The 24850-nt window shown below is 40.5% G+C and overlaps 1 protein-coding gene across 1 annotated transcript in view; it reads right to left on the minus strand.

The window, feature by feature from the left end:
• LOC122815266 (nuclear receptor-interacting protein 3-like) overlaps positions 1-24850 on the minus strand; it is a 1043659-nt gene that overhangs the window by 481877 nt on the left and 536932 nt on the right. The window contains exon 2 of the mRNA XM_044087620.1: positions 3366-3536. Within this exon, the coding sequence (XP_043943555.1) occupies positions 3366-3536 (171 nt within the window). The remainder of the gene's footprint in view (positions 1-3365; positions 3537-24850) is intronic.

The raw sequence follows: 24850 nt of genomic DNA on the forward strand, positions 1-24850 counted from the left end.
CATTTACTCTGATTTTCTTCTTCCTGTTGGCTAACTAGTCTGTCAGTCAGTCTATCATTCTGAAATCTACCCAATGTCTGTTTACAAACACCCACACACATGTATACACACGTAAATATATATATATATATATATATATATATATATATATATATATATAAATACACACACTCACATACACACACACACACACACACGCATGCAAGTTTACTGTTGCAGAATATGTATAAACAGTCCCTTTCATAGTCTGCGTTTTGAAACAGCCTTTTATCTGTATGCCATACAATTTACTGTACAAAGAAAAACAGGACTTTGCTTCAACTGGCTTCTTCAAATGGCAGCCTCTGTTGTTACTTATATGGATCAGAGACCCATACCATCTCAAATTCTTCTTCTCCTCCATCTTAAGGATCAGTGGCCCACACCAAAAACCTTGACCTAGATACTGAGTCCACTGATTCCCTGAAGAAACTTAATTTCAGTAGTCTTTGCCTAGAATTTCATCTCTGCAGACATTGCCCATAGGATGGTACCATTGGTGAGGGTAAAAATACAGACCAACAACCAGTAAAACCCGAACTTTGCCCAAAGACACAGCTCTGGCTGTACTACCATATACCATACCAATATAGTGCCTGCCTTACATCAGTCATTCAGTCTCATGATCCATTCTCCATCACTCATGAACATGACCCCGAATGCTTAAACTCTTCCACTAAATGAAGCTGCTCTCTCATCCCCTTTTTCTAAGAGATTCATGATGCCAGACGTGGAGATACTGATTTTCATTGCTGTTGTTTCAGTCTTTTTAGCAAACTGCTCAACTGCATCATTGAGATGCTGACCAGAAATAATAATAAACCAATTGAATGAAAAAAAATGGATGCTTCTTCCAGCCTTCTCCCGCCAAAGTCAGTACTGTCATTTATCCAGCTATGTTTTGATGTTCTTTGCATGAAAACCATGAAGAAAAGTGCAGACTGACAATACCTTGGCAGAGTCCCATTTCAGCCTGTACAGACTAAAACAATGGCACAGGTCTCTTTCAGTATTTTAGATCTTAGATATCCTTATGTATTTAATGACAATAAAGTTTATTTTATTACTTGCATCTCCTTTAGGCCCTTTGCAGTGGTGCAGCTGAATAACCTCTAATTGAAGTACCCTGATGAAGGTTCAGGAAGATATTTAAACTAGAAGAATGTTAACAGGATGGTAGGAAAACTGACTGGAGCCAGAACTCCTCTCTTCTCCTTTTGGAGGTGAGAAATATGCTGGTATTTATGTATCCCAGTGGCTGCTGACAGACATCAGAAGAAGACAATCATAATGTGGCACAAAGCATGATGGGAAGATAATCACATATTCATTCCATTTATTCACATCACCTGACAGCCCTGCATATAAGGGCAGCTGTTGCTAACTGGGACACTACTGCAGATGTCGTCTGGGGCTTAGAACAGGAAGCCAGAAGATTTGTTCTCATTGAAGATGGGAAGTTCTTTCACTGATGGCTGTTGTCCACAGTAACAAGTGCACCTACTGGGAATGTAAGAAGGTGAGAAGTCTGGGAAGAAACATTAGAGATTATTAGGGAATATGATGAGATGCAACAAGTGAAAGAGTATAAAAATGATTCCCCAACCTTTCCTATCATATTCTATGCTTTTTACTAGGTTTTCATAAAATGTCTGGTATCTATAAAAAATGAATATGTCATATTATACAAAGACTGCATTATCTGCAATCATTGTTGTTGTTGTGTCTTTCGGCTTTTCCCAGTTAGGGGTCGCAACAGCGGAACTCCAGTCCGCTAATGATTGGCAGTAGATTTTTATGTGCCGAGTTGCTGGCCCTGACCACAACCTTCAACGAAGTTACGCCCATTCATGCATGTCTCCACACAGAAGACGCTCAAGCTGAGAATCGAACAGGACAACGTCTTACTGTGAGGCAACAATCATTACTTAATTTAAAAGCTCTTTAGGATTCAATCTGCATGTTATAGCTCTGACAAAATAATTAGCTGTTATTTTTATTGCAAGAACCGGTTACGACCCCACCACTTCCCTTGGCAGACATCTCTGTTTTAGTCTCCATCCATCCATCCATCCATCCATCACCCTTTTTTCCCATTTTTGCACAATGACAATCATCTAGAACCTTTGTACCCTTCATAAAATGCACGCTAGTACAAAACCTGTCACTCTAGTTACTTTCTAAGTTTAGAAAGAGCAATATTTAAAATCTGTCCCTTAGTTTGAACCTTTTCCCTTGTTATTTTTAGCTTTATCAAGAATTCTTGCACTAAAAGGTTGAGAGATGTGGTAAAAAATCATGTATAGTTGAAAGAAGTATGAATGGAAATCATGATTAATGAAAATTTATCACTGAAATCAGTAGTGTAACGTACTGATTTGGGTGATACATTTTCATGATTTTCATTTTTTTTTTTAATTTCAGGCTGTGGAGTCTAAACAGGCCACAACAATTCTGTATCTTTCCACTCCCAGCCCTCTACCATAGCTGCAAGCCTGTCACTGTCCCAAACCAAACAGTATCTGGTTTAACCTGCCAAAAAAAGACTCACCTTATATATCCCTAGTCCTTGTGAAAGAAAAAAAGAATACCGATAATTGATGTAATCTCAAACTTAGTCACACACTCAGTACCTCTTCTGTCTATAACCACACCACCAACTCATTGAATGAAGTTAAACTCAACTCCTGAAGAAAAATGTGACTCTGGGCACAAGGGATTTAGGGACATATAGTCTGTTCCATTAGTAAGACTGATACCTTTATAAGGAAGGATGACTACATATCCTGAAATTCCTTCTTCCACAAACATCTGCTTTGTATCCACCAAAGAAGCATCTCGCTGGCCCAGAATTGCTTCTTCTTCTTCTTCTTCAGGCTGCAATGAAGAGGTCATATGCTGTAACTTCTTGTAGGCAGGCCAAAGGAACCTCTGATCGCACTGACTGCAGTGACTGCAGTGACAGGTGTGTCACTTCCTCCATAGCCATGGGGTCCAATTGCATGCAGTAATTGCATGCAGTTGGCTCAGCTGGCCTAAGGCAAGCCCTGGTTCAAGTGACAAGCATATTGTTGCTGACCCTGGAAAACTCTTTTTTGACATACATTTTTTTAGATATATAGCTATGGAAGTATTTTGGTTAAATAAGGAGAACATCCTTTTAAAGAAAGGTTGTGACGACATAAAATTAACATTTGCATCTGAACTGAAATAAAAATAAAAAAAAAAAACATTCTTCATGAGAAATTTAAGGAAAAACCTTTCCAGGCTGTCTAGTTCAGTTGTTGCTATTAATGATCAGTATATAAAAGGGAGAAGTTATTTACCTTACACTGAACAATAAGGCGTCTAAGGTTTGGTCTGCTGTCTATGTCTTCCTCTTCTTCATTTTCTTCTGCCAACGGTGATCGTGTCCGAGAGAGACTATCCTTGCCATCAGCTTGCAGCTTCCCAATATTGCCCTCCAGTAATCGTCTCTGCACAATGCTGTGAGGTTGCTGCTCATTTAATGTTAAACGCAGACAAAGATAAAAGAGTGAAATGTTAGCAGTAAACATAAGTAGTGCGTGTTTCATGTTTCCTTTTATTTTATCCTAAAATACTGTCTCTTGCTTTAAGTCAAGTTAAGCAGTTAATATGGTTACATACAATAAAAAACCAGGCCAGAAATAATAAGTCGTGCAGTGTTGGATAACAACAAAAACTAATGCATCCACTGGATTAACACTACCAAGCTTTTTATTCAGCACAACTGCTAGCCTACCTGTTAAATTTCATGCTGTCAAGTACTGACAGATTACAGTTTGTACTATAGGAATGCTGTAAAATTCAGAGACTTTCATTTAATATGATAATGTCACTCATTTTTTCACTGCTGATCCCAAGGGGATTTTGATCCTTTCTAGTACCAATACGTTTCCAGTTTCTTATGCTATTTAAAAGAAAAATGTACATTAGAGCAGACCACACTCTGATGGAATAGAGGGATAAAGCCCTGACTATAGCCCAGCTGAATCTAGTTTGATTAGTGGCCTGAGAGGTATGGAGAATGGATGGACTTGTACTGGGGTAGGAGGCAGGAATGTGCCAGAGAATCAAGCCATGGTCTTGGTTAGGGACTGGAGTCCATTGATATAATGGTGAGGTCAGATGAAGCAGACACAATATACCTTCCCTATGGCCATGGGATTATTGGGCTACCGGAGGTGAGTTGATGGTCATCCTGGGGTAAATGTGCATTAAAAGAGATTAGTATTGAACATGTTAAGCATATCCTTAAGTAGAGTTCATACAAGACAGTAGTTTGGCTGTACAGGACCTAATCTTTCAATGATGCTATAATCTCTGATTGCCTGGAAATTATAGGATACACATCCAAGATTTATAGAACTTTGTACAGCTTTGGCTATTTTGCCAAGATTATATTAAGTTTTGTGAGGCATTCCTCAAAAGTATGAGTTTTAATAGGATACTGACAATTTAAAATATTGTTCAGTCTTTGTGAACAGACAGAACAAGCTGGCTCTGAAAATATTCTTTTCCCTGTGTATGCCCTAAGACTGACTCTGAGATCACCAAATCTTGGAGTATGCCCTAAGACTGACTCTGAGATCACCAAATGTTGGAGTATGCTCTAAGACTGACTCAGAGATCACTAAATCTTGGAGTATGCCCTAAGACTGACTCTGAGATCACCAAATCTTGGAGCATGCCCTAAGACTGACTCTGAGATCACCAAATCTTGGAGTATGCTCTAAGATTGAGTTTGAGATCACCAAATCTTGGATTATGTGCTAAGACTGACTCTGAGATCACCAAATCTTGGAGTATGTGCTAAGACTGACTCTGACATCACCAGATCTTGATGTATGCTGCACTTCATTTTAAATCTGGCCTATTAGCTATGTTTTGTCTTGACAAAACAGTGGGTTGATAAAATAGTAATTAAGCAGATGTATATAGTTCTAATATATGTTTTACCTACTACATGTCATTGTCATAAGATGGAAAATAGCAATAATGGTATATGAGTCATACAGTCATGGATTATAATAACAAGTACTAGTAAAGATCTGTGAAGAGAGGAACAAGGGGTCCATCTCCTCATTTAAAAGCTATATCTGTTGGCTCTGTTGCCTAACCAAGATTTTATCCCTGTAGACTAGAGCATGCCTCACCTAAGCTCGCTTGTAGTTTTCTACATCCTACCCTACATTTAAAGAGCTTTTAAGACAACTTGGATGCTACTCCTTCAGGCATTATGCCTGACACCCATATCTCACAACATTTTACCTCCAGAATTAGAGACAAAGCAAACAATAACTAAGGGAAAAGTCCCCATATCTACAATTTTTTAAACACTGGTACTATTCACTTAGATATTTTCCAAAAGATGTCCAGTTACAGTACAGAGCAAAATTTAGAGACAAAACAAGTAGTGATCCTAGAAAATAAGAATAGTTGAGAAGTATAGTATGGGGCAAAATTCTGAGGTAAAATAAGGAGTAATCCTAGAAAATAGGAACAGTTGAGAAGCATGGGTCATCATATTTGGATTTTGGCCTGATGATGCATGCATTTTCTTTACAATGCAAACACTTAGGGTGGGAGGGGTAAAGGGATGGATGCTTTGGGTAGAACCATTGCTTCAGAAGAGTTTAATACTGAGTACTGAAACCACTTCATTTTTACATTTAAACAATGTGCACATGCTTAAATGACAGTCTGTGAATGCAAAAACTGTAGCAAGGAGCAATTATGTATCCACACAATGCTACAGATTAGCTAGGAGGTATTAAGGAGCTATTATGTGCCTAAACTAAAGACCCACAATAGTTGTTAGCATAGCCTGAAGACCCTTTTTCATCCCTCACTCTAGTCAGTGTGAACTCTAAATGGGGGTCCTGCCCATTGTATCAAACAACCTTGCAACAATGTATGAAGCAGAAGGACATATAAGGTAATTATGAGGATAGTGTCTGAAAATTGGTGAGAAAAGAATTTGTCAGGACTTCCCCCATTTTGAAAGGTTCCACTTCAGAATGATGCAAAGGGGATATGGCATACATGTTCTAACTCTTAGTTAATGTGCAGGCCATTTGGATTTGGGTTTGCAGCCATTCAGAAGGTACCTTGATTATTCACAGGGACAAGATCCATGTCTATTCCTGAGATGCCATAACAATGATAAACTTAGCAGTAATCTGTTCTACATTGTGACATTGCAGCCTCCTCCTTCAGTCCTAAACCCCGTTGTTCCCCTTCACTACTTATTTTACTTCTGTATTGCGTGTTTGCTTGTTTACCTGTCAACAAGGTAAGTGAATGGATCCATACAACAGCCCTTTCCAGCTGCAAACTGAGCCAGATGTAAACAAGTGCAGAACTGCAGTCATAGTTTGTGTGTATCAAATTAGTAGCTAATCCTTCCACAATGAATCTGTCAAAAACTATGTAATAGAAAAATGTTGCCTATTGTGTTGAAGGTAGTGTTTGTTGGTGAAGGATTCTGTGGCACTGCAGGTGTTTTTTTTCTTCCAGCTTTCAGCAGCCTTGGAGTGACAGTGCCACCCCCCCCCCGCCCCAACACATGGGCAAATACACCTAGCTTGCTCCACAATAAATGATGCCTTTTTCCCAAGTATTTTTATGCTTCTTAACATGTGATTACTATTACTGTACTGGATGGGTGTCAGTAAACTGTCTGTCAATAACCAATCCTATATCCATTCAGACCATCAACTTACCCTAGTGGCAGGAGTATGCACTTAGAACTTGTCTGATCGAAGACTGCTGGAACGGGGCTCAGTTTTTAGCTTTTTAGTGGTTAATTGGTTAATTTGTTTAAATCAGTTTGCTCATTTGCTACTGTTATATTAAAAAAAAATACACTTTATGCATTGCCGCTTAGCTAGGGTTAAATTATTCCTGGCTCCGTAAAGTCTGCTCTTTAAATTTTCCCTTAGAACTAGCCAGTTTTTTCGTTTTAGCATTCAAATCTGTTTCTTTGAGCTCAGCACTTGTTCAGAACTCATTATAAATACTGTATTAGTAGCTGTATTTAGAGCACAACCAAAAGCTGTTTGCTGAATTTCCTGTTTGCACTTAATTTTAAATCGTTTTTTTCTTAACTTGCATATTTTCTGTCCTTGACCTAGCACTCTTGTGTGGGGTCATTTACTGCACTGTTATAACTTGATATTACTTGTGAACCTCTGCTATCTCTGTAAAAACAAAACAAAAACAAAATCTTGCTTTTTTCCCACTTTTCTGAGAGTTGAAAAAGTTCAGTTACAGGCTTGCTGTTCCTGAACTGTTTGAAAGTTTCTGTGAGGCCATTTTTGCTTGGGCTGAAGGAGGGTCTCTCTGTTGATCAGTGGCAGTGACTAACATTGAGCAGCTTCCTGCCCCAGAGAGGTGGTTACTGACTTGAAACTGTAGTTTTATTGGCCACTAGGGGTCATTTCCATAACTCCTTCATCTTCCTCTCTTAAAACCTAGTTGCCTGGTGGTTTTGGCGTCTTTTCAGGCTTGTTGGCTGTTGGTGAAGCACCTCCAAGAGGAAAAACTGAGAGAAGAAGGAGACACTTTGAGATTTTAAGTATTTTTTCTCTGTTTATTTGCTAAGTTTTTCTGCATAGCTGCCTAGCTTGAGCATTTTCTGGCTTGTTAAACTTGATTTCTGTATTAGTAGCTGTATTTAGAGCACAACCAAAAGCTGTTTGCTGAATTTCCTGTTTGCACTTAATTTTAAATCGTTTTTTCTTAAAACTTGCATATTTTCTGTCCTTGACCTAGCACTCTTGTGTGGGGTCATTTACTGCACTGTTATAACTTGATATTACTTGTGAACCTCTGCTATCTCTGTAAAAAACAAAAACAAAAAAATCTTGCTTTTTTCCCACTTTTCTGAGAGTTAAAAAAGTTCAGTTACAGGCTTGCTGTTCCTGAACTGTTTGAAAGTTTCTGTGAGGCCATTTTTGCTTGGGCTGGAGGAGGGTCTCTCTGTTGATCAGTGGCAGTGACTAACATTGAGCAGCTTCCTGCCCCCCGTAGAGGTGGTTACTGACTTGAAACTGTAGTTTTATTTTACCTTTTGGGTCTATTCCTGCTTCTTTCCAGCCCCTGCTATCAAGCACGCTTTAACGTGCTTTAGCACGATTTAGCACGGAGTTGCCACTAGAGCAGCATCGGGCAGCGCCGGTTAAACAAGGTTAAACTCTTTCTGGCTCCAGAAAGTCTGTTCTTCAATTTTTCCCTTAGAACTGCTCTGTTAGGAACCTAAACAGTTTACACCTACACTAAAAAGTGCAGCACTTGTTCCAAATAGCTTTTTCTTCTCAAAAAGCTCAGCACTTGTCTTATAAGCATATCCCCTTGTCTTATAAGCATTCTCTTTGCAGGTCAAGCACTCCTATATTATACAAATCTCTCACTAGCAAAACCCCCCCAGAAGTGCCCACTTCCCTGCTAAGCCCACTACTTTTCTGTCTCATACCAACTCATAATTCTTTCTAGCATGTCAAGGGTCCGATGCTGGCATCCTCTCCTGCCCAGTTGGTGAATCTGGGAATTCTGAGACAATGTTACAATTGCCTCATGTACACGTACAACCCTCTCCTCCTCCCACGCAACACTAACACTTGTGAGAGATGCAGCTATTTAGCCAGACTGGAGGCTGAGCTCTCTCAACTCAGGACTGGCAAGACCAGGCAAGAGGAGAAGGCAACTACACACACCACAATACCAGTCTCACATAACTCAACCACACCACTGAATCAAACACATAAACACACTAAGACATACTCGGAGGTTCTGAGTAAAAATTTACCTAAACAGCAGAGGCCTCCAAAGCAGACACCCAAGCAACTGCAAACTCAATACACCACACAAACAACACATAAACAACAAAATCAGTGTGCAAAGCAGTCACTGCCCTTAAGGCCAAATACAACACCAAACATACTTGTCATAGGTGACTCCATAGTCAGACACACTGACGACCTGCTCACCAGACTGAGTAAGGAGAAGGTCACAGTAAGCTGCCTGTCGGGCGCTAGAATCCGCCACATAACACAAGCACTCAGGTCTCTCAACAGCAGGTACAAGTACGACTCAGTCATTGTCCATGCTGGTGTCAACGACCTGAGACGTACCTCCTTGGACTACATGAAAAGAGACATTGAGGAGCTCTCTGATTATGTAGCCCAGGCAGGTATGACCCTGACCTTGAGCAGTATCCTACCTTCACCTAGAATGATGCCACAATACAGTGATAAGATGATCAGCTTTAATAATTGGCTTAAATTCTGGTGTCATTCAAAGGGGATCCAATGTCTGTCTGCCTGGGATGACATGCTGGACAAGCCACGCTGCTTCAAGGGACGGCTTGCACCTGTCACCCCTAGGCTTCCGGATATTGGCAAAGGCTCTGCCACCCCATAGTGCCTTTTTAGGCAAGGCTCAAATTCTAAACCTACCACCCTAGAACACAAAAAGTAAAAACTAAAGGTAATGCTGCTCAATGCCAGAAGTCTCAATCTCAAGATGCACGACTCGAGGCCCTTCTCAGTATGGAGAACATCGATGTCTGTGCTGTGACAGAAACCTGGTTCAAGGCTCCTGAGAGCACCCCAGCACTAGCAGGTTTCACCTCATATCATGCCCGCCCCAAAATCCGGACAACACCAAGAAAGGGGGGGTGTCCATATTCATAAAGGACACCCACACCTCAAGGTTGGTGGCAACGCACGATGCATCGGAGACCATCCAGGTGCAATTAACCATAGGCAAGACTGCTCTGCAATTTGTAGCATGTTACAGGCCACCCTCTCAAACTCAGGAACCTCACATGGCCTTCCTGAAAACAATGGAGGGGATAAATGTATCTCCAAACACCATCATACTAGGTGACTTCAACTACCCTAATATAGACTGGGAACACTACTCAAGCCCAAACACTCTAGCCCAAAGGTTCCTGGAGTTCATAAACTCAAATGCCATGGAACAACTAGTCACCATCCCCACAAGAGGAGAAAACATACTTGATCTCATCATCACGAACATGGGATCACAATGTTCAACACCGGAAGTATACCCCTCACTGGTGAGATCAGATCATAACGTAATCTCGCTGGAGGTCCGCATCCCACCTCCACCTGAAATAAAAGACCACAGTGAAAAACTTCCCAAAAGCCAACTTCACACTTCTAAAACTAGTGTGGTCTCCTTTAAGGCCCCTGAGCCAGTGGTAAGCATTACTCAAACCCTAGCCCCGGGGAACTCAGAGATCACTAAATCTTGGAGTATGCCCTAAGACTGACTCTGAGATCATCAAATCTTGGAGCATGCCCTAAGACTGACTCTGAGATCACCAAATCTTGGAGTATGCCCTAAGACTGACTCTGAGATCACCAAATCTTGGAGCATGCCCTAAGACTGACTCTGAGATCACCAAATCTTGGAGTATGCCCTAAGACTGACTCTGAGATCACCAAATCTTGGAGCATGCCCTAAGACTGACTCTGAGATCACCAAATCTTGGAGTATGCTCTAAGATTGAGTTTGAGATCACCAAATCTTGGATTATGTGCTAAGACTGACTCTGAGATCACCAAATCTTGGAGTATGTGCTAAGACTGACTTTGAGATCACCAGATCTTGATGTATGCTGCACTTCATTTTAAATCTGGCCTATTAGCTATGTTTTGTCTTGACAAAACAGTGGGTTGATAAAATAGTAATTAAGCAGATGTATATAGTTCTAATATATGTTTTACCTACTACATGTCATTGTCATAAGATGGAAAATAGCAATAATGGTATATGAGTCATACAATCATGGATTATAATAACAAGTACTAGTAAAGATCTGTGAAGAGAGGAACAAGGGGTCCATCTCCTCATTTAAAAGCTATATCTGTTGGCTCTGTTGCCTAACCAAGATTTTATCCCTGTAGACTAGAGCATGCCTCACCTAAACTCACTTGTAGTTTTCTACATCCTACCCTACATTTAAAGAGCTTTTAAGACAACTTGGATGCTACTTCTTCAGGCATTATGCCTGACACCCATATCTCACAACATTTTACCTCCAGAATTAGAGACAAAGCAAACAATAACTAAGGGAAAAGTCCCCATATCTACAATTTTTTAAACACTGTTACTATTCACTTAGATATTTTCCAAAAGATGTCCAGTTATAGTACAGAGCAAAATTTAGAGACAAAACAAGTAGTGATCCTAGAAAATAAGAATAGTTGAGAAGTATAGTATGGGGCAAAATTCTGAGGTAAAATAAGGAGTAATCCTAGAAAATAGGAACAGTTGAGAAGCATGGGTCATCATATTTGGATTTTGGTCTGATGATGCATGCATTTTCTTTACAATGCAAACACTTAGGGTGGGAGGGGTAAAGGGATGGATGCTTTGGGTAGAACCATTGCTTCAGAAGAGTTTAATACTGAGTACTGAAACCACTTCATTTTTACATTTAAACAATGTGCACATGCTTAAATGACAGTCTGTGAATGCAAAAACTGTAGCAAGGAGCAATTATGTATCCACACAATGCTACAGATTAGCTAGGCGGTATTAAGGAGCTATTATGTGCCTAAACTAAAGACCCACAATAGTTGTTAGCATAGCCTGAAGACCCTTTTTCATCCCTTACTCTAGTCAGTGTGAACTCTAAATGGGGGTCCTGCCCATTGTATCAAACAACCTTGCAACAATGTATGAAGCAGAAGGACATATAAGGTAATTATGAGGATAGTGTCTGAAAATTGGTGAGAAAAGAATTTGTCAGGACTTCCCCCATTTTGAACGGTTCCACTTCAGAATGATGCAAAGGGGATATGGCATACATGTTCTAACTCTTAGTTAATGTGCAGGCCATTTGGATTTGGGTTTGCAGCCATTCAGAAGGTACCTTGATTATTCACAGGGACAAGATCCATGTCTATTCCTGAGATGCCATAACAATGATAAACTTAGCAGTAATCTGTTCTACATTGTGACATTGCAGCCTCCTCCTTCAGTCCTAAACCCCGTTGTTCCCCTTCACTACTTATTTTACTTCTGTATTACGTGTTTGCTTGTTTACCTGTCAACAAGGTAAGTGAATGGATCCATACAACAGCCCTTTCCAGCTGCAAACTGAGCCAGATGTAAACAAGTGCAGAACTGCAGTCATAGTTTGTGTGTATCAAATTAGTAGCTAATCCTTCCACAATGAATCTGTCAAAAACTATGTAATAGAAAAATGTTGCCTATTGTGTTGAAGGTAGTGTTTGTTGGTGAAGGATTCTGTGGCACTGCAGGTGTTTTTTTTCTTCCAGCTTTCAGCAGCCTTGGAGTGACAGTGCCACCCACCCCCCCCCCCCCAAACACATGGGCAAATACACCTAGCTTGCTCCACAATAAATGATGCCTTTTTCCCAAGTATTTTATGCTTCTTAACATGTGATTACTATTACTGTACTGGATGGGTGTCAGTAAACTGTCTGTCAATAACCAATCCTATATCCATTCAGACCATCAACTTACCCTAGTGGCAGGAGTATGCACTTAGAACTTGTCTGATCGAAGACTGCTGGAACGGGGCTCAGTTTTTAGCTTTTTAGTGGTTAATTGGTTAATTTGTTTAAATCAGTTTGCTCATTTGCTACTGTTATATTAAAAAAAATACACTTTATGCATTGCCGCTTAGCTAGGGTTAAATTATTCCTGGCTCCGTAAAGTCTGCTCTTTAAATTTTCCCTTAGAACTAGCCAGTTTTTTCGTTTTAGCATTCAAATCTGTTTTTTTGAGCTCAGCACTTGTTCAGAACTCATTATAAATACTAAATAAGCTACAAATTACTACAGCATTCAACTTTCCTCACTTGTCTAGAGGAAAACAGTTTTTAGTACTTAATAAATAAGCACCTATCCAGTCATATCTAAGGGTCAGCTCCCAGTGTTTTCTCATGTCAACCTGATGAATCTGGGCATCTTGGGCAATGCAGCAATTGTCTCATGTACAAAGACAACCCTCTCCTCCTACCACTCAACACTACAACCTGTGAGAGATGCACTTATATAGCCAAACTGGAAGCATAGCTCTCTTCACCCAAGACTGGACTAGACAGTCAAGAGGAGAAGGTAAACACTTGCACCACAAAACACTCATTACATAGTCCCTCAAAACCTACACCACCAAAGCACACACATAGGTTTTTGCACTAGTATACAGCTCATCAAGCTGCTGCCTAGTGCCCTGCAGAGTTCTACAGCAGCAGAGAGACAAAAGAGAGACTTTGGAGTGATTAAGTATCATTTTTCTGCATTTTCTTGCTGCCTTTAGCTAATTCCACCTAAAACACCGATTTTCTAGAGTTTCTGTGATTTAAAAAGCTTGTTTCAGCTATATATTGTACTTATTTTACTGCCTGCACTTTAACAAAGTTGTTTTTGTGTTTAAATTACCTGTTTCACTGTTGTAGGCTTTACACTCAGGTGTGATAGCCATTTCTGTGCTTTTAAAGTGTTCTTTTTTATTGTATCTGCTTTATTTTCTGAAAAAAACAAAAAAATATATACTTGTTTTCTTGCCTTTCTAAGCTAGTATAGTCCAGTTTTCAGGTTAGTGCTGAATTCAGGGCTGTGTTACAAGTTTCTGTGTTTGCCCATACCCTACTTGGATAGATGGAAGTTTCACTGTTCATGGTGAGAGAGGGAGCTTTCAGCAGCCTATCTGTCCATGGAGGAGAAATTAGTAGTTTATTAGCCATTTTGGGCTAATTTCTATTTCTTTCATTTCCCTGCTATAAAACCTGCATTTGCAAGGTTTTTGTGCTAGTATACAGCTCAGCAAGCTCCTGCCTGGTGCCCTGCAGAGTTCTATAGCAGCAGGGAGACAAAAGAGAGGCTTTGCAGTTATTAAGTATCATTTTTCTGCATTTTCTTGCTGCCTTTAGCTAATTCCACCTAAAACGCCAATTTTCTAGAGTTTCTGTGTTTTAAAAGCTTGTTTCAGCTACATAGTGTACTTATTTTACTGCCTGCACTTTAACAAAGTTGTTTTTGTGTTTAAATTGCCTGTTTAACTTTTGTAGGCTACACACTCAAGTGTGATAGCCATTTCTGTGCATTTCAAGTGTTTTTTTGATTGTACCTGATTTATTTTCGGAAAAAAAACAAAACCCCCCCAAAAAATATATACTTGTTTTCCTGCCTTTCTAAGCTTGTACAGTCCAGTTTTCAAGTTAGTGCTGAATTCAGGGCTGTGTTACAGATTTCTGTTTTTGCCCATACCTTACTTGGATATAAGGAAGTTTCTCTGTTCACTGTGAAAGAGGGAGCTTTGAGCAGCCTATCTGTCCCTGGAAAAGTGGTTTCAACCCAGACATTAGTAGTTTATTGGCCATTTTGGGCTAATTTCTATCTCTTTTATTTCCCTGCTATAAAACCCGCATTTGCAATGTTTCTGTGCTAGTATACAGCTCAGCAAGCTCCTGCCTTGTGCCCTGCAGAGTTCTACAGCAGCAGAGAGATAAAAAGAGAGACTTTGGAGTTATTAAGTATCATTTTTCTGCATTTTCTTGCTGCCTTTAGCTAATTCCACCTAAAACGCAAATTTTCTCGAGTTTCTCTGTTTTAAAAGCTTGTTTCAGCTACATATTGTACTTATTTTACTGCCTGCACTTTAACAAAGTCGTTTTTGTGTTTAAATTACCTGTTTAACTTTTGTAGGCTACACACTCAACTGTGATAGCCATTTCTGTGCATTTAAAGTGTTTTTTTTTATTGTATCTGCTTTATTTTCTGAAAAAAACAAAAAAACAAAAAATAGATACTTGTTTTCCTGCCTTTCTAAGCTTGTATAGTCCAGTTTTCAAGTTAGTGCTGAATTCAGGGCTGTGTTACAAGTTTCTGTGTTTGCCCATACCTTACTTGGATAGAAGGAAGTTTCTCTGTTCACTGTGAAAGAGGGAGCTTTGAGCAGCCTATCTGTCCCTGGAGGAGTGGTTTCAGCCCAGACATTAGTAGTTTATTGGCCATTTTGGGCTAATTTCTATCCCTTTCATTTCCCAGATATAAAACCTATATTTGTGTGGTTTTGCGTGCCGGGCAGTGCTGGCTAGCTAGGGTATAACTATTCCCGGCTCCACAAAGTCTACTCTTCAATTTTTCCCTTGGAACTAGACAAACTTTCAACTTAAGCACTCAAACCATTCACTTCTCATATTGGTACTTGCTCAAAACTCATAGCAAGCACTAATAAACCTTAGCACTAGACTATGCTGTAGAGAAGGACCAGACTCTCTATTCGACTTTACCAGCCAATCAGTAAAACAATTCACTGTACCTATCCAGGCATGTCCAAAGAACAGTTTCAGGTGTACTCTCTGGTCCAACTGGTGAATCTGGGCATTTTGAGGCAACGTTACAATTGCTTCATGTACACAGACAACCCTCTACTCCTTCCACCAAACACTAATACATGCGAGAGATGCAATTATACAGCCAGACTGGAGGCTTAAGCTCTCTCAACCCAAGACTGGCCCAGGCAGTCAAGGGGAGAAGGGAATTACTTGCATCGCACCACCAGTCTCACATAGACCAATGAAACCAGCACAGGCAAAAAACAGACATAAATACATGAAAACATACACGGAGGCTCTAAGTAAAAATCTGCAGAAGCAACAGAGACCTCCAAAGCAGACATCCAAGCAACCTCCAACCCCCAACACAAACCATGAAACACACACTTCACAAAACCAGTGTGCCACACAATCACAGCCCTTAAGGCAAAATAACATACCCAACACACTAATAATAGGTGACTCTATAGTCAGGCACACTGACGTCCCACTCACTAGGCTGAACAAGGAGAAGGTTACTGTTAGCTGCCTGTCAGGTGCCAGGATCCACCACATAAAACAAGCACTCAAGTCACTCCAGAACAAGTACAACAAGTACAAATATGACTCTGTCATTATCCATGTTGGTGTGAATGACCTGAGCCGTACCTCCCTGGACTACATGAAAAGAGACATGGAGGAGCTCTCTGATCACGTAGCCCAGGCCGGTCTGACCCTGACCATGAGTAGCATCCTGCCCTTACCAAAATTTATACCATTGTATGGAGAAAAAAATATCAATTTCAACAATTGGCTAAGCTTCTGGTGTCATTCAAAGGGGGTCCAGTGTCTGTCAGCCTGGGATGACATCCTCGACAAGCCACTCTGCTTGACTAGAGATGGCTTGCACCTGTCACCCTTAGGCTTTCAAATACTGGCCAAGGCTTTTGCCACCCCCATAGTGCCTTTTTTAGGCAAGGCTCAAAAGACAAACCCACCGCCATAAATACCACAAGTAACAAAAAACTGAGGGTAATGCTACTCAATGCCAAAAGTCTAAACCTCAAAATGCACGCACTCGAGGCACTCCTCAGTATGGAGAAAATCAATATATGTGCAGTAACAGAAACCTGGTTTAAGGCTCCAGAGAGTACCCCAGCACTACCAGCCTACAACTCATGCCATACATTTCGGCCACAAAACCCGGACCGAAATACAAAAGGCGGGGGAGTATCCATATTCATCAAGGATACCCACACTTCCAGGTTAGTGGCACAGCACGATGCTTCAGAAATCATGCACGTGCAACTAACAATGGGCAAAACTGCTATTCAAATTATAACTTGCTACAGATCACCCACCATGACCCAGGAACCCCACTCCAAATCCCTGGAAACACTAGAAAACATAAAGGTCCTACCAAACACCCTGATATTGGGTGATTTCAATTACCCAAAAATTAACTGGGAGAACTACTCAAGTACAAACTCCCTTGCCCAACATTTCCTAGAATTTATAAACTCAAATGCCCTGGATCAACTGGGCAACACCCCCACCAGAGGTGACAACATATTGGACCTGGTCATCACCAACATGGGCGACCATTGTTCCACACCGGAGGTCAACCCCTCCCTGGTTAGATCTGACCATAAACTAATCACTCTGGATATCCACATTCTGCCACCACCCCTGGTCAAAGGAACCACCATGCTAAACTTCAAAAGCAAACTTCACATTACTTAAGACCGAGGTGGGAAGTTTCAAAGCCCCCATGCTAAAGGATAACGCTGTCCAAGCTGCAAAATCCTTTACTAATGCACTCTACAGGCACCTACAAGAATGCATGGATCATGCTATCCCAAGCAAAACCAAGACTCACTCCTCCAAGAAAAGGAAACCAGTCTGGTGGACTTCTGCCATAAACAAGCTATACAATAGAAGGAGGAAACTAGTACAGAAAAGAGTAAAATCCGAAGAAGGGAAGACATCCCTGATCAGTATCAGCAATAAACTACGTTCCCTCATAAAGTCATCCAATGCTAGCTTCGAAGGAAAAATTGCCATGGACTCCAAAGATAACCACAAGGCATTCTTTAGCTATACCAGAAAAATCAAAGCCAGCAACAAGTGAGCCATGTAATAACTAGTAGTTTATTAAAAACTACTAAGACTGCATTCCATGCTTGTACAAAACAGACAGGTTTCGGCCAATATAAATCCTGGCCTTCTTCAGTGTATTGCAAAAAGCACAATGAAAATTAAGTCTTATATAATAGGTGAAAACAAATCATTGGTTGACAGTTACATATTAATTAGTGAACTCATGAATATTTATGTATTTATAGAACATATACACCTTAATGAATATATACCATAAAAAATATTTTTTTAAATTCATTCATAAATATTCATTAAGTCCTGGATTAAATAAAGCCCCTAGTTTTATGATCCATTTTTTCTCCCTGGCATCAAGTTTCTTGTGCCAGCCAGATTTATGAGTTCGATCACCAATAAGTTTATCTATAATAATAAAATGGAATTGAGCTGTTTGATGTATAAGTGTGTGTTTATATAAGGCATTGGTGGTTCTTTTGCATTTAATGTCACTCAAGTGTTCTGACATGCGTAACCTGAATGGTCGTGAGTTCTGACCTATATAAAATGCATGGCAACTGCAACAAGCCATATAAATGGCCCAGTCTGTATTACAATTAGCAAAAAATCGGATATCAAAAACAGTACTGCTGTTTCTACTAGTGAATTCCTTGGACTTCAAAATATGTTTACAATTGACACAATGTCCACAGGGGAAACATCCAATCAATCTGTCGCCCAAGATTGTAGTTTGGTATAACATAGGTAGACTGGACTCAGAATGATGTTTATAGTGGTTAAAATATCCTGCTAGATTTTTCCCTTTACGGAAAGAGAAAGAACATGTATTAGGAATAAGTGATTGGATCTTACTGTCAGCTTTGAGTATATTCCAATTATCTTTGATAATATTCATAAATCTATTAGTATTCCTGCCAAACGTGGTGATAAAACATAGTATATTTGAAGATGAAGATTTCTTTTTGTATGTCAATAAATTTTCTCTGTCTAAGCCCCAGGCATGATTCTGGGCCATAGTAACATATCCTGAGCTGTATCCTCTATTGATAAATCTATTGTGTAGATCATGAGCATGATGTTTGAAGCTAGCATCATCCGAACAATTACGTCTTATTCTAAGAAATTGTGATTTTGGAATGTTTTTGGCTATGTGTTTTGGATGAAAGCTGGAGGCATGGAGTAAGGTATTATACTGGGGGAACTTCCTATAAACTTCAGTTTTCAGGGTATCATCCTCATTCCTAGTGACCAAGACATCCAGAAACGTAATTGATTTTTGGTCGTAAGTGATGGTAAACTGAATTCCCCATTTGTTGTCATTTAGATATTCCATAAATTCTCGGAGATATCCAACATCTGATCTCCATACCATCCAGCAGTCATCCAAATATCTCTGCCAAATATCAATATCAGGCAGAAACAAGTTATGAGTATCATCATAAATCATGATTTCCTCAATATAAGCCATAAAAAGATCAGCATATATAGGGGCAAAGGAAGCCCCCATTGCTGTTCCTTTGATCTGTAAATAACATTCCTGATCATAGAAAAAGACGTTTTTAGTTAGTACATGCTCAGTCAGATTTATGAGAAAAGTATTGAAACCAGGTTGATACATATTGGATTTGTAAAGCCAATACTCAATAGCATCTAGACCAGCCCAATGAGGGATGTTAGTATATAATGAGCTTACATCTAGTGTGCATAGCCACCAATCCTGCTCTAATTGCATATCATTAGCAATGCTCAAAAATTGTGTGGTATCCTGTATCCTAGATCTAACCCAAGGTAAAAGTGGTTTCAAATACTTGGTCAGAAATTCTGAGAGCGGCTCAGTAAGAGATCCTATGCCCGACACAATTGGCCTACTTGGTGGATGTAAAAAATCTTTGTGTATCTTAGGCAGGAAATAGATAAATTGTCTGGCAGGGTCAGTAATGGTTAGGTGTCTTAATGTTTTAGCAGTAATAATACCATTATCAACCGCAGAGTGTAGAAAATCATTGATTTGTTTACTGAATACTGGTGTGGGGTCAAGAGGCATTTTATTGTAGTATCTGGCATCACCCAATTGTCGGTGAGCCTCGATGTCATAATAACTCCAATCCATCACCACCACCGCCCCACCTTTATCAGCATGAAGAATAACCAATTCCTTATTTCTTGCTAGTTTATCTAAACTAGATATATCACTCTCAGTCATGTTGTTAGGCATTGGTTGTAGAGAATTATGCTGAAAATGTAAGTCACTGAGTACATTACGTAGAAAAAGACTAACAGAGGGATGCATAGGAGGTGTGAATGATGAAGCATGATGCTTGAAAACATCCATGTGTTGTTGTTCCTCATCCCCCTTATCCTGGAAAAATAATTTAAGGTTAATAAGTCTACAAAAAGAGAATAAATCTTGTGCAAAATTATCCTCAGGAACAAAAAAAATGGGGATAAAAGATAGTCCTTTATTCAATAAAGATATTTGTTCAGATGTTAATACAGTTTTAGAGATGTTACAAACATTATTTACTTGTTCGTTAACACTTCCATCAAATTTTGAAGACTTGTAACCCTTTTTGTGTTTCCTACCACCTCTCCTCCCCCTGTTTGGCCTAAAGGGAATGTTTGATTGCTACGTTTGGGTGTGGGGGACCCCATGGTATGCTGTGTTTTCGTGTCAGTCCCTGATGAGGTGTCATAATCAGTAGAATCTGTGTTATTGCCACGTCCTTTAAGAATGGACCGTGGACGTTTCCTTTTGGAACTCAATGTGTTGGTGTTATGTACATTTTGAAATCTAACATGTCTAATATGTTTGAATGGTTGCCCTTTTTGATAATCAGACAAATCACGAGAGAAGTTTCCTTTCCTTAAGACTAGTGTCAAAATCAACAGATCAGAGCTAAGTTTAGATAATAAAGGAGGAAAAAAACTATCCTGCTGGTACTGATTGCAATCCTAAATTAGTTGTAACAACTTCGAATTTTCTTTGTCAATAATCCTAGTATAATACTTGGACAGAGAATGGACAAACTTCATAGAGCATTCTTGTTGAATGGATAACCATTCTGTAGTGAGAGTTTCATCGGGATCTGCCACCAATGGCTGAATTTTGACCCTCAGACCCCTAGGACAAATGTCCTTAGCCAAATAAGCTTTCATTAATTTAAGGTGCCAAACACAAGATCTAAGTGTTCTCATATTTTTATTAAGATCATCAAATAATTTTTGACATAGTTGTTCTGGCTTCAGAGAATTGGAGTTCAAAGAGCCTTCAGAGCTCAAACCAATACCAAAAAGTGCAAGATCATCCTTCTCGGAAGATAAGTCCAAAAATATTTTATTTAAATCCATCATAAATATGATCAGTAGTATGATACACTATTATTATGATGGGATGCAACCACGCCCTGTGTCAAGACTATCAATTAGTAATGATAAGACAATAATGGCCAGAATTTAGTTTATGCAAAAACATGCACACTAAGGCCGCGTCAAGCACAGGACTATAATGGTATCAAAATAGTTTAATCAGTGAGAGATTTAGAGATCCAAAGTCATATGTACCCTGTCTGTCTAAAATAGATCCTAAGTAAGGCACCTCAAATATAAAAACAGGTTGATACCTAAATTTATAATATAAATGTCCAAGGAACAAAAACCAGAAACAGTGATGGTCAGATCCCAGATGATGTCCAGCACCAAGTATTAGATTAGGTTATTTATACCTTGATATGACATCCAACATAATATATTTTGTTTCTAATGTTAAGGATAATATTAATGGCATATGTCAAGAATCTAAGTGGCAATTCTCAGATATGCTCGGAGTTAGTGCAGAATGGCACAAAATACACTGAACTGACCGATATAGCCAACATCCTGGCAGACAGGTTAAGTGCAAACATCACCCCCCTCTCACCCCCAAAAGGGCCCATAACTATACCAGAAGAATGTAGTGCCCCTGAAATCACAGGCACTCAGGTTAAAACAGCCCTCTCCAAAGCCAAAAACACAGCATCGGTGTCCCAGGCTGCATCCTACATGAGCTCAAAGATGAACTAACCCCTCATATAAACACACTGTTTAAACTCAGCCTCTCCACAGTCTATGTGCCCACAGAGTGGCGCACAGCAAAGGTTATTCCACTCCACAAAGGTGGAGCCACAATGGACCCCAGGAACTATCACCCTATAAGCCTGACTAGCTTGGTCTGCAAAGCTATGGAGTGCATCATCATGGATCTCATTAACAGAGACATTGGAAACCTCCAAACACTGGACCCTACCCAGTTCGGCTTTGTTAAGGGCAGATCATGTCTCCTAAACCTGGTGGACTTCTTTGAGACAGTTACCAAGACTATAAATGAGTGAAAGGTGGTCCACACAGCCTACCTAAACCTTGAAAAGGCCTTCAACACCATTCCCCACTCAGGTATTATAGACAAGCTCACCAGCCTGAACATAAGCCCCTACGTCATGAGATGGGTTGCCAACTGGCTCATGGACCGAACCCACATGGTAAGAATTGTGGGCGCTAGGTCTGACTCTAAACCGGTTACAAGTGGTGTTCCCCAGAGCTCAGTCCTAGGACCCCTCCTGTTCGGCATATACTTCTCAGAGGTACAGGCAAGCAAAGGAGGACTATGGCTGACCAAGTTTGCAGATGACTGCAAACTAGGGGCTATAACTGACTCTCCGGCTGACACAGACATCCTCCAAAAGGGTCTCACTGAGACAGACACCTGGTGTCAAAACCATGGCCTCAAGCTAAATGCTAAAAAGTGCATAGTCATCCCCTTTGGAAAAAACAAAGTACCCACAAACTACCACATTGGTGGTAGCCCCCTAAATACAGAAGACGTAATAAGGGATCTGGGGACCCAAGTAGATAGTAACCTCTCCTTTGATAATCACATTGCCAAAGTGGTTAGAAAATCCTTCTATGTGGCCCACCTAATCACAAAAGGGTTTGCATCCAGATCAAAAGAGGTCTATGCATCACTCATCAGACCCATCATAGAGTACAATGCCCCATTTGGGCTGTACCTTGCAAGACACCTGCAGCAGTTGGAAAGACCACAGAAGTACCTCACCAAGAGGATCACTGACCTCAAGCAGATGCCCTATGCAGCTCGACTGAAGAAATTCCAGCTGTACTTGGTTGCATACCGCCTACTCAGAGGTGATCTCTGCCTGACATACAAGACCATGTCCAACCCAGAACTGATGGACATGCTTCACCTAAAGAAAACAATATCCCCTCGAGCAACACACTCCAGGGATCTAAACCTTAACACAACAATAAATAGGACATGCTGGAGGGATAGATTCCTGTCCCAGAGACTTCCCATTCTCTGGAACAAGATTCCAATCTACATTAGGCAGAGCTCCTCGCTAACCCTCTTCAAGAGTAACCTTGACGAGTGGATGGGAAACAGAAAGTGTACCCCAGGAATCACTTCAATGGCTCTGCTGGACAGAGGCACAAGGAACTAATCTAAGGGGGTGGTGAAAGCCAACACATTCTGGCTAGGCTTAAAAATGCCTTAGGGCAGATAGCCTAGTACCTACCTATGAACCTATGAACCTATAGAAACACAAAACATACACCTACATTTGTGGAGGCTCTCAATAAAAATCTGCTCAAGCAACAGAGACCTCCAAAGCAGAAACGCAAGCAACCTCCACTCCCCAACTCAACCCAAATGACACATAGCCCACAAACTCAGTGTGCCACTCAACCACAGCCCATAGGCATAACAATGTACCCAACACTCTAGTCATAGGTGACTCTATAGTCAGGCACACTGATGTTCCACTCACCATGCTAAACAAGGAGAAAGTTACTGTCACTGCATGCCGTGTGACAGGATCCACATAACACACGCACTCAGTTCACTCCACAACAAGTACAAATATGACTCTGTCATTGTCCATGTTGGTGTGATTGACCTGAGACATATCTCCCTGGACTACATGAAAAGAGACATGGAGGTGTGCTCCAATCTTGTAGCCCAGGCAGGTATGATCCTAGCCCTGAGTAGCATCCTGCCATCACCCAGAATGATACCATAGTACAAGGGCAAAATGATGGACTTTAACAACTGGCTAAGCTTCTGATGTCATTCTAAGGGGATCCAATATCTGTCTGCCTGGGATGGCATGATTGACAGACCATGATGCTTTGCCAGAGATGGCCTGCACCTGTCACCCTTGGGATTCCGGATACTGGCTAAAGGTCTTGCCACCCCTATTGTGCCTTTTTTAGGCAAGGTTCAAATGACAAATTCACCACTGTAACAGGTACAAACAAGCATAATCTGAGGGTAATGCTACTCAATGCTAGAAGTCTAAACCTGAAAATGCACTCACTCGAGGCACTCCTTAAAATGGAGAACATCGACATCTATGTTTTGACAGAGACCTGGTTCAAGGCTCCAGAGAGCAACCCTGCATTACCAGGCTATAATTCATACCACACCTTTTGGCCACTTAACCTGGACCGAAACACTAAAGGCGGAGGCGTGTCCATATTCATTAAGGATATCCACACCTCCAGGCTAGTTGCTCAGCATAATGCATCCAGGATTATCCAAGTGCAACTAACTTTGGGCAAGAACGCAATCCAAATTGTAACTTGCTACAGATCCGCCACCATGCCCCAAGATTCCCACTCCTCATTTCTTGATACACTGGAAAATATTAGGGTACAACCCAACACCCTAATAAAGGGTGATTTCAACTACCCGACCATTAACTGGGAAAACTACTCATATACCAACTCTTTTGCTCAACGTTTTCTGGAATTCATAAATTCCAGTGCCTTGGATCAACTTATCCACACCCCCACTAGGGACTGCAATATCCAAGACCTGGTCATTACCAACATGGGCGACCAGTGTTCCACACCAAAGGTCAGTTCCTCATTGGTCATATCCGACCACAAGCTAATCACCCTAGACATCCACATCCTGCCCCCACCCCACATTAGGGAAACCACCGTAAGAAAAATTTCTCCAAAGCCAGCTTCCCTCTACTTAAGACAGAAGTGGCTAACTTCACGACACCCATGCAGATGGACAATAGAGGTACGACTGTTGAATCCTACATAAATGCACTTTATAAGCACTTACACGAGTGCATGGTTCATGCTATCCCTAACAGAACTAAGATGCTATCCTCCAAAAAATGGAAGCCAATCTAGTGGTTGGCCCCATGCCATAAACAAACTCTACAACAGAAGAAAGAAACTGTTGCAAAAAAGAGTAAAATTCCATGATTAGAGATACTCCCTGGTCAGCCTCAGTAAGAAGCTGAGATCCCTCATAAAATCCTCCAAAGCTAGTTACAAAAACAA

Source organism: Protopterus annectens, chromosome 11.part0 (assembly GCF_019279795.1).
Source record: "Protopterus annectens isolate FY-2018-M chromosome 11.part0, PAN1.0, whole genome shotgun sequence".
In the NCBI taxonomy this organism is placed as follows: Eukaryota; Metazoa; Chordata; order Ceratodontiformes; family Protopteridae; genus Protopterus; species Protopterus annectens.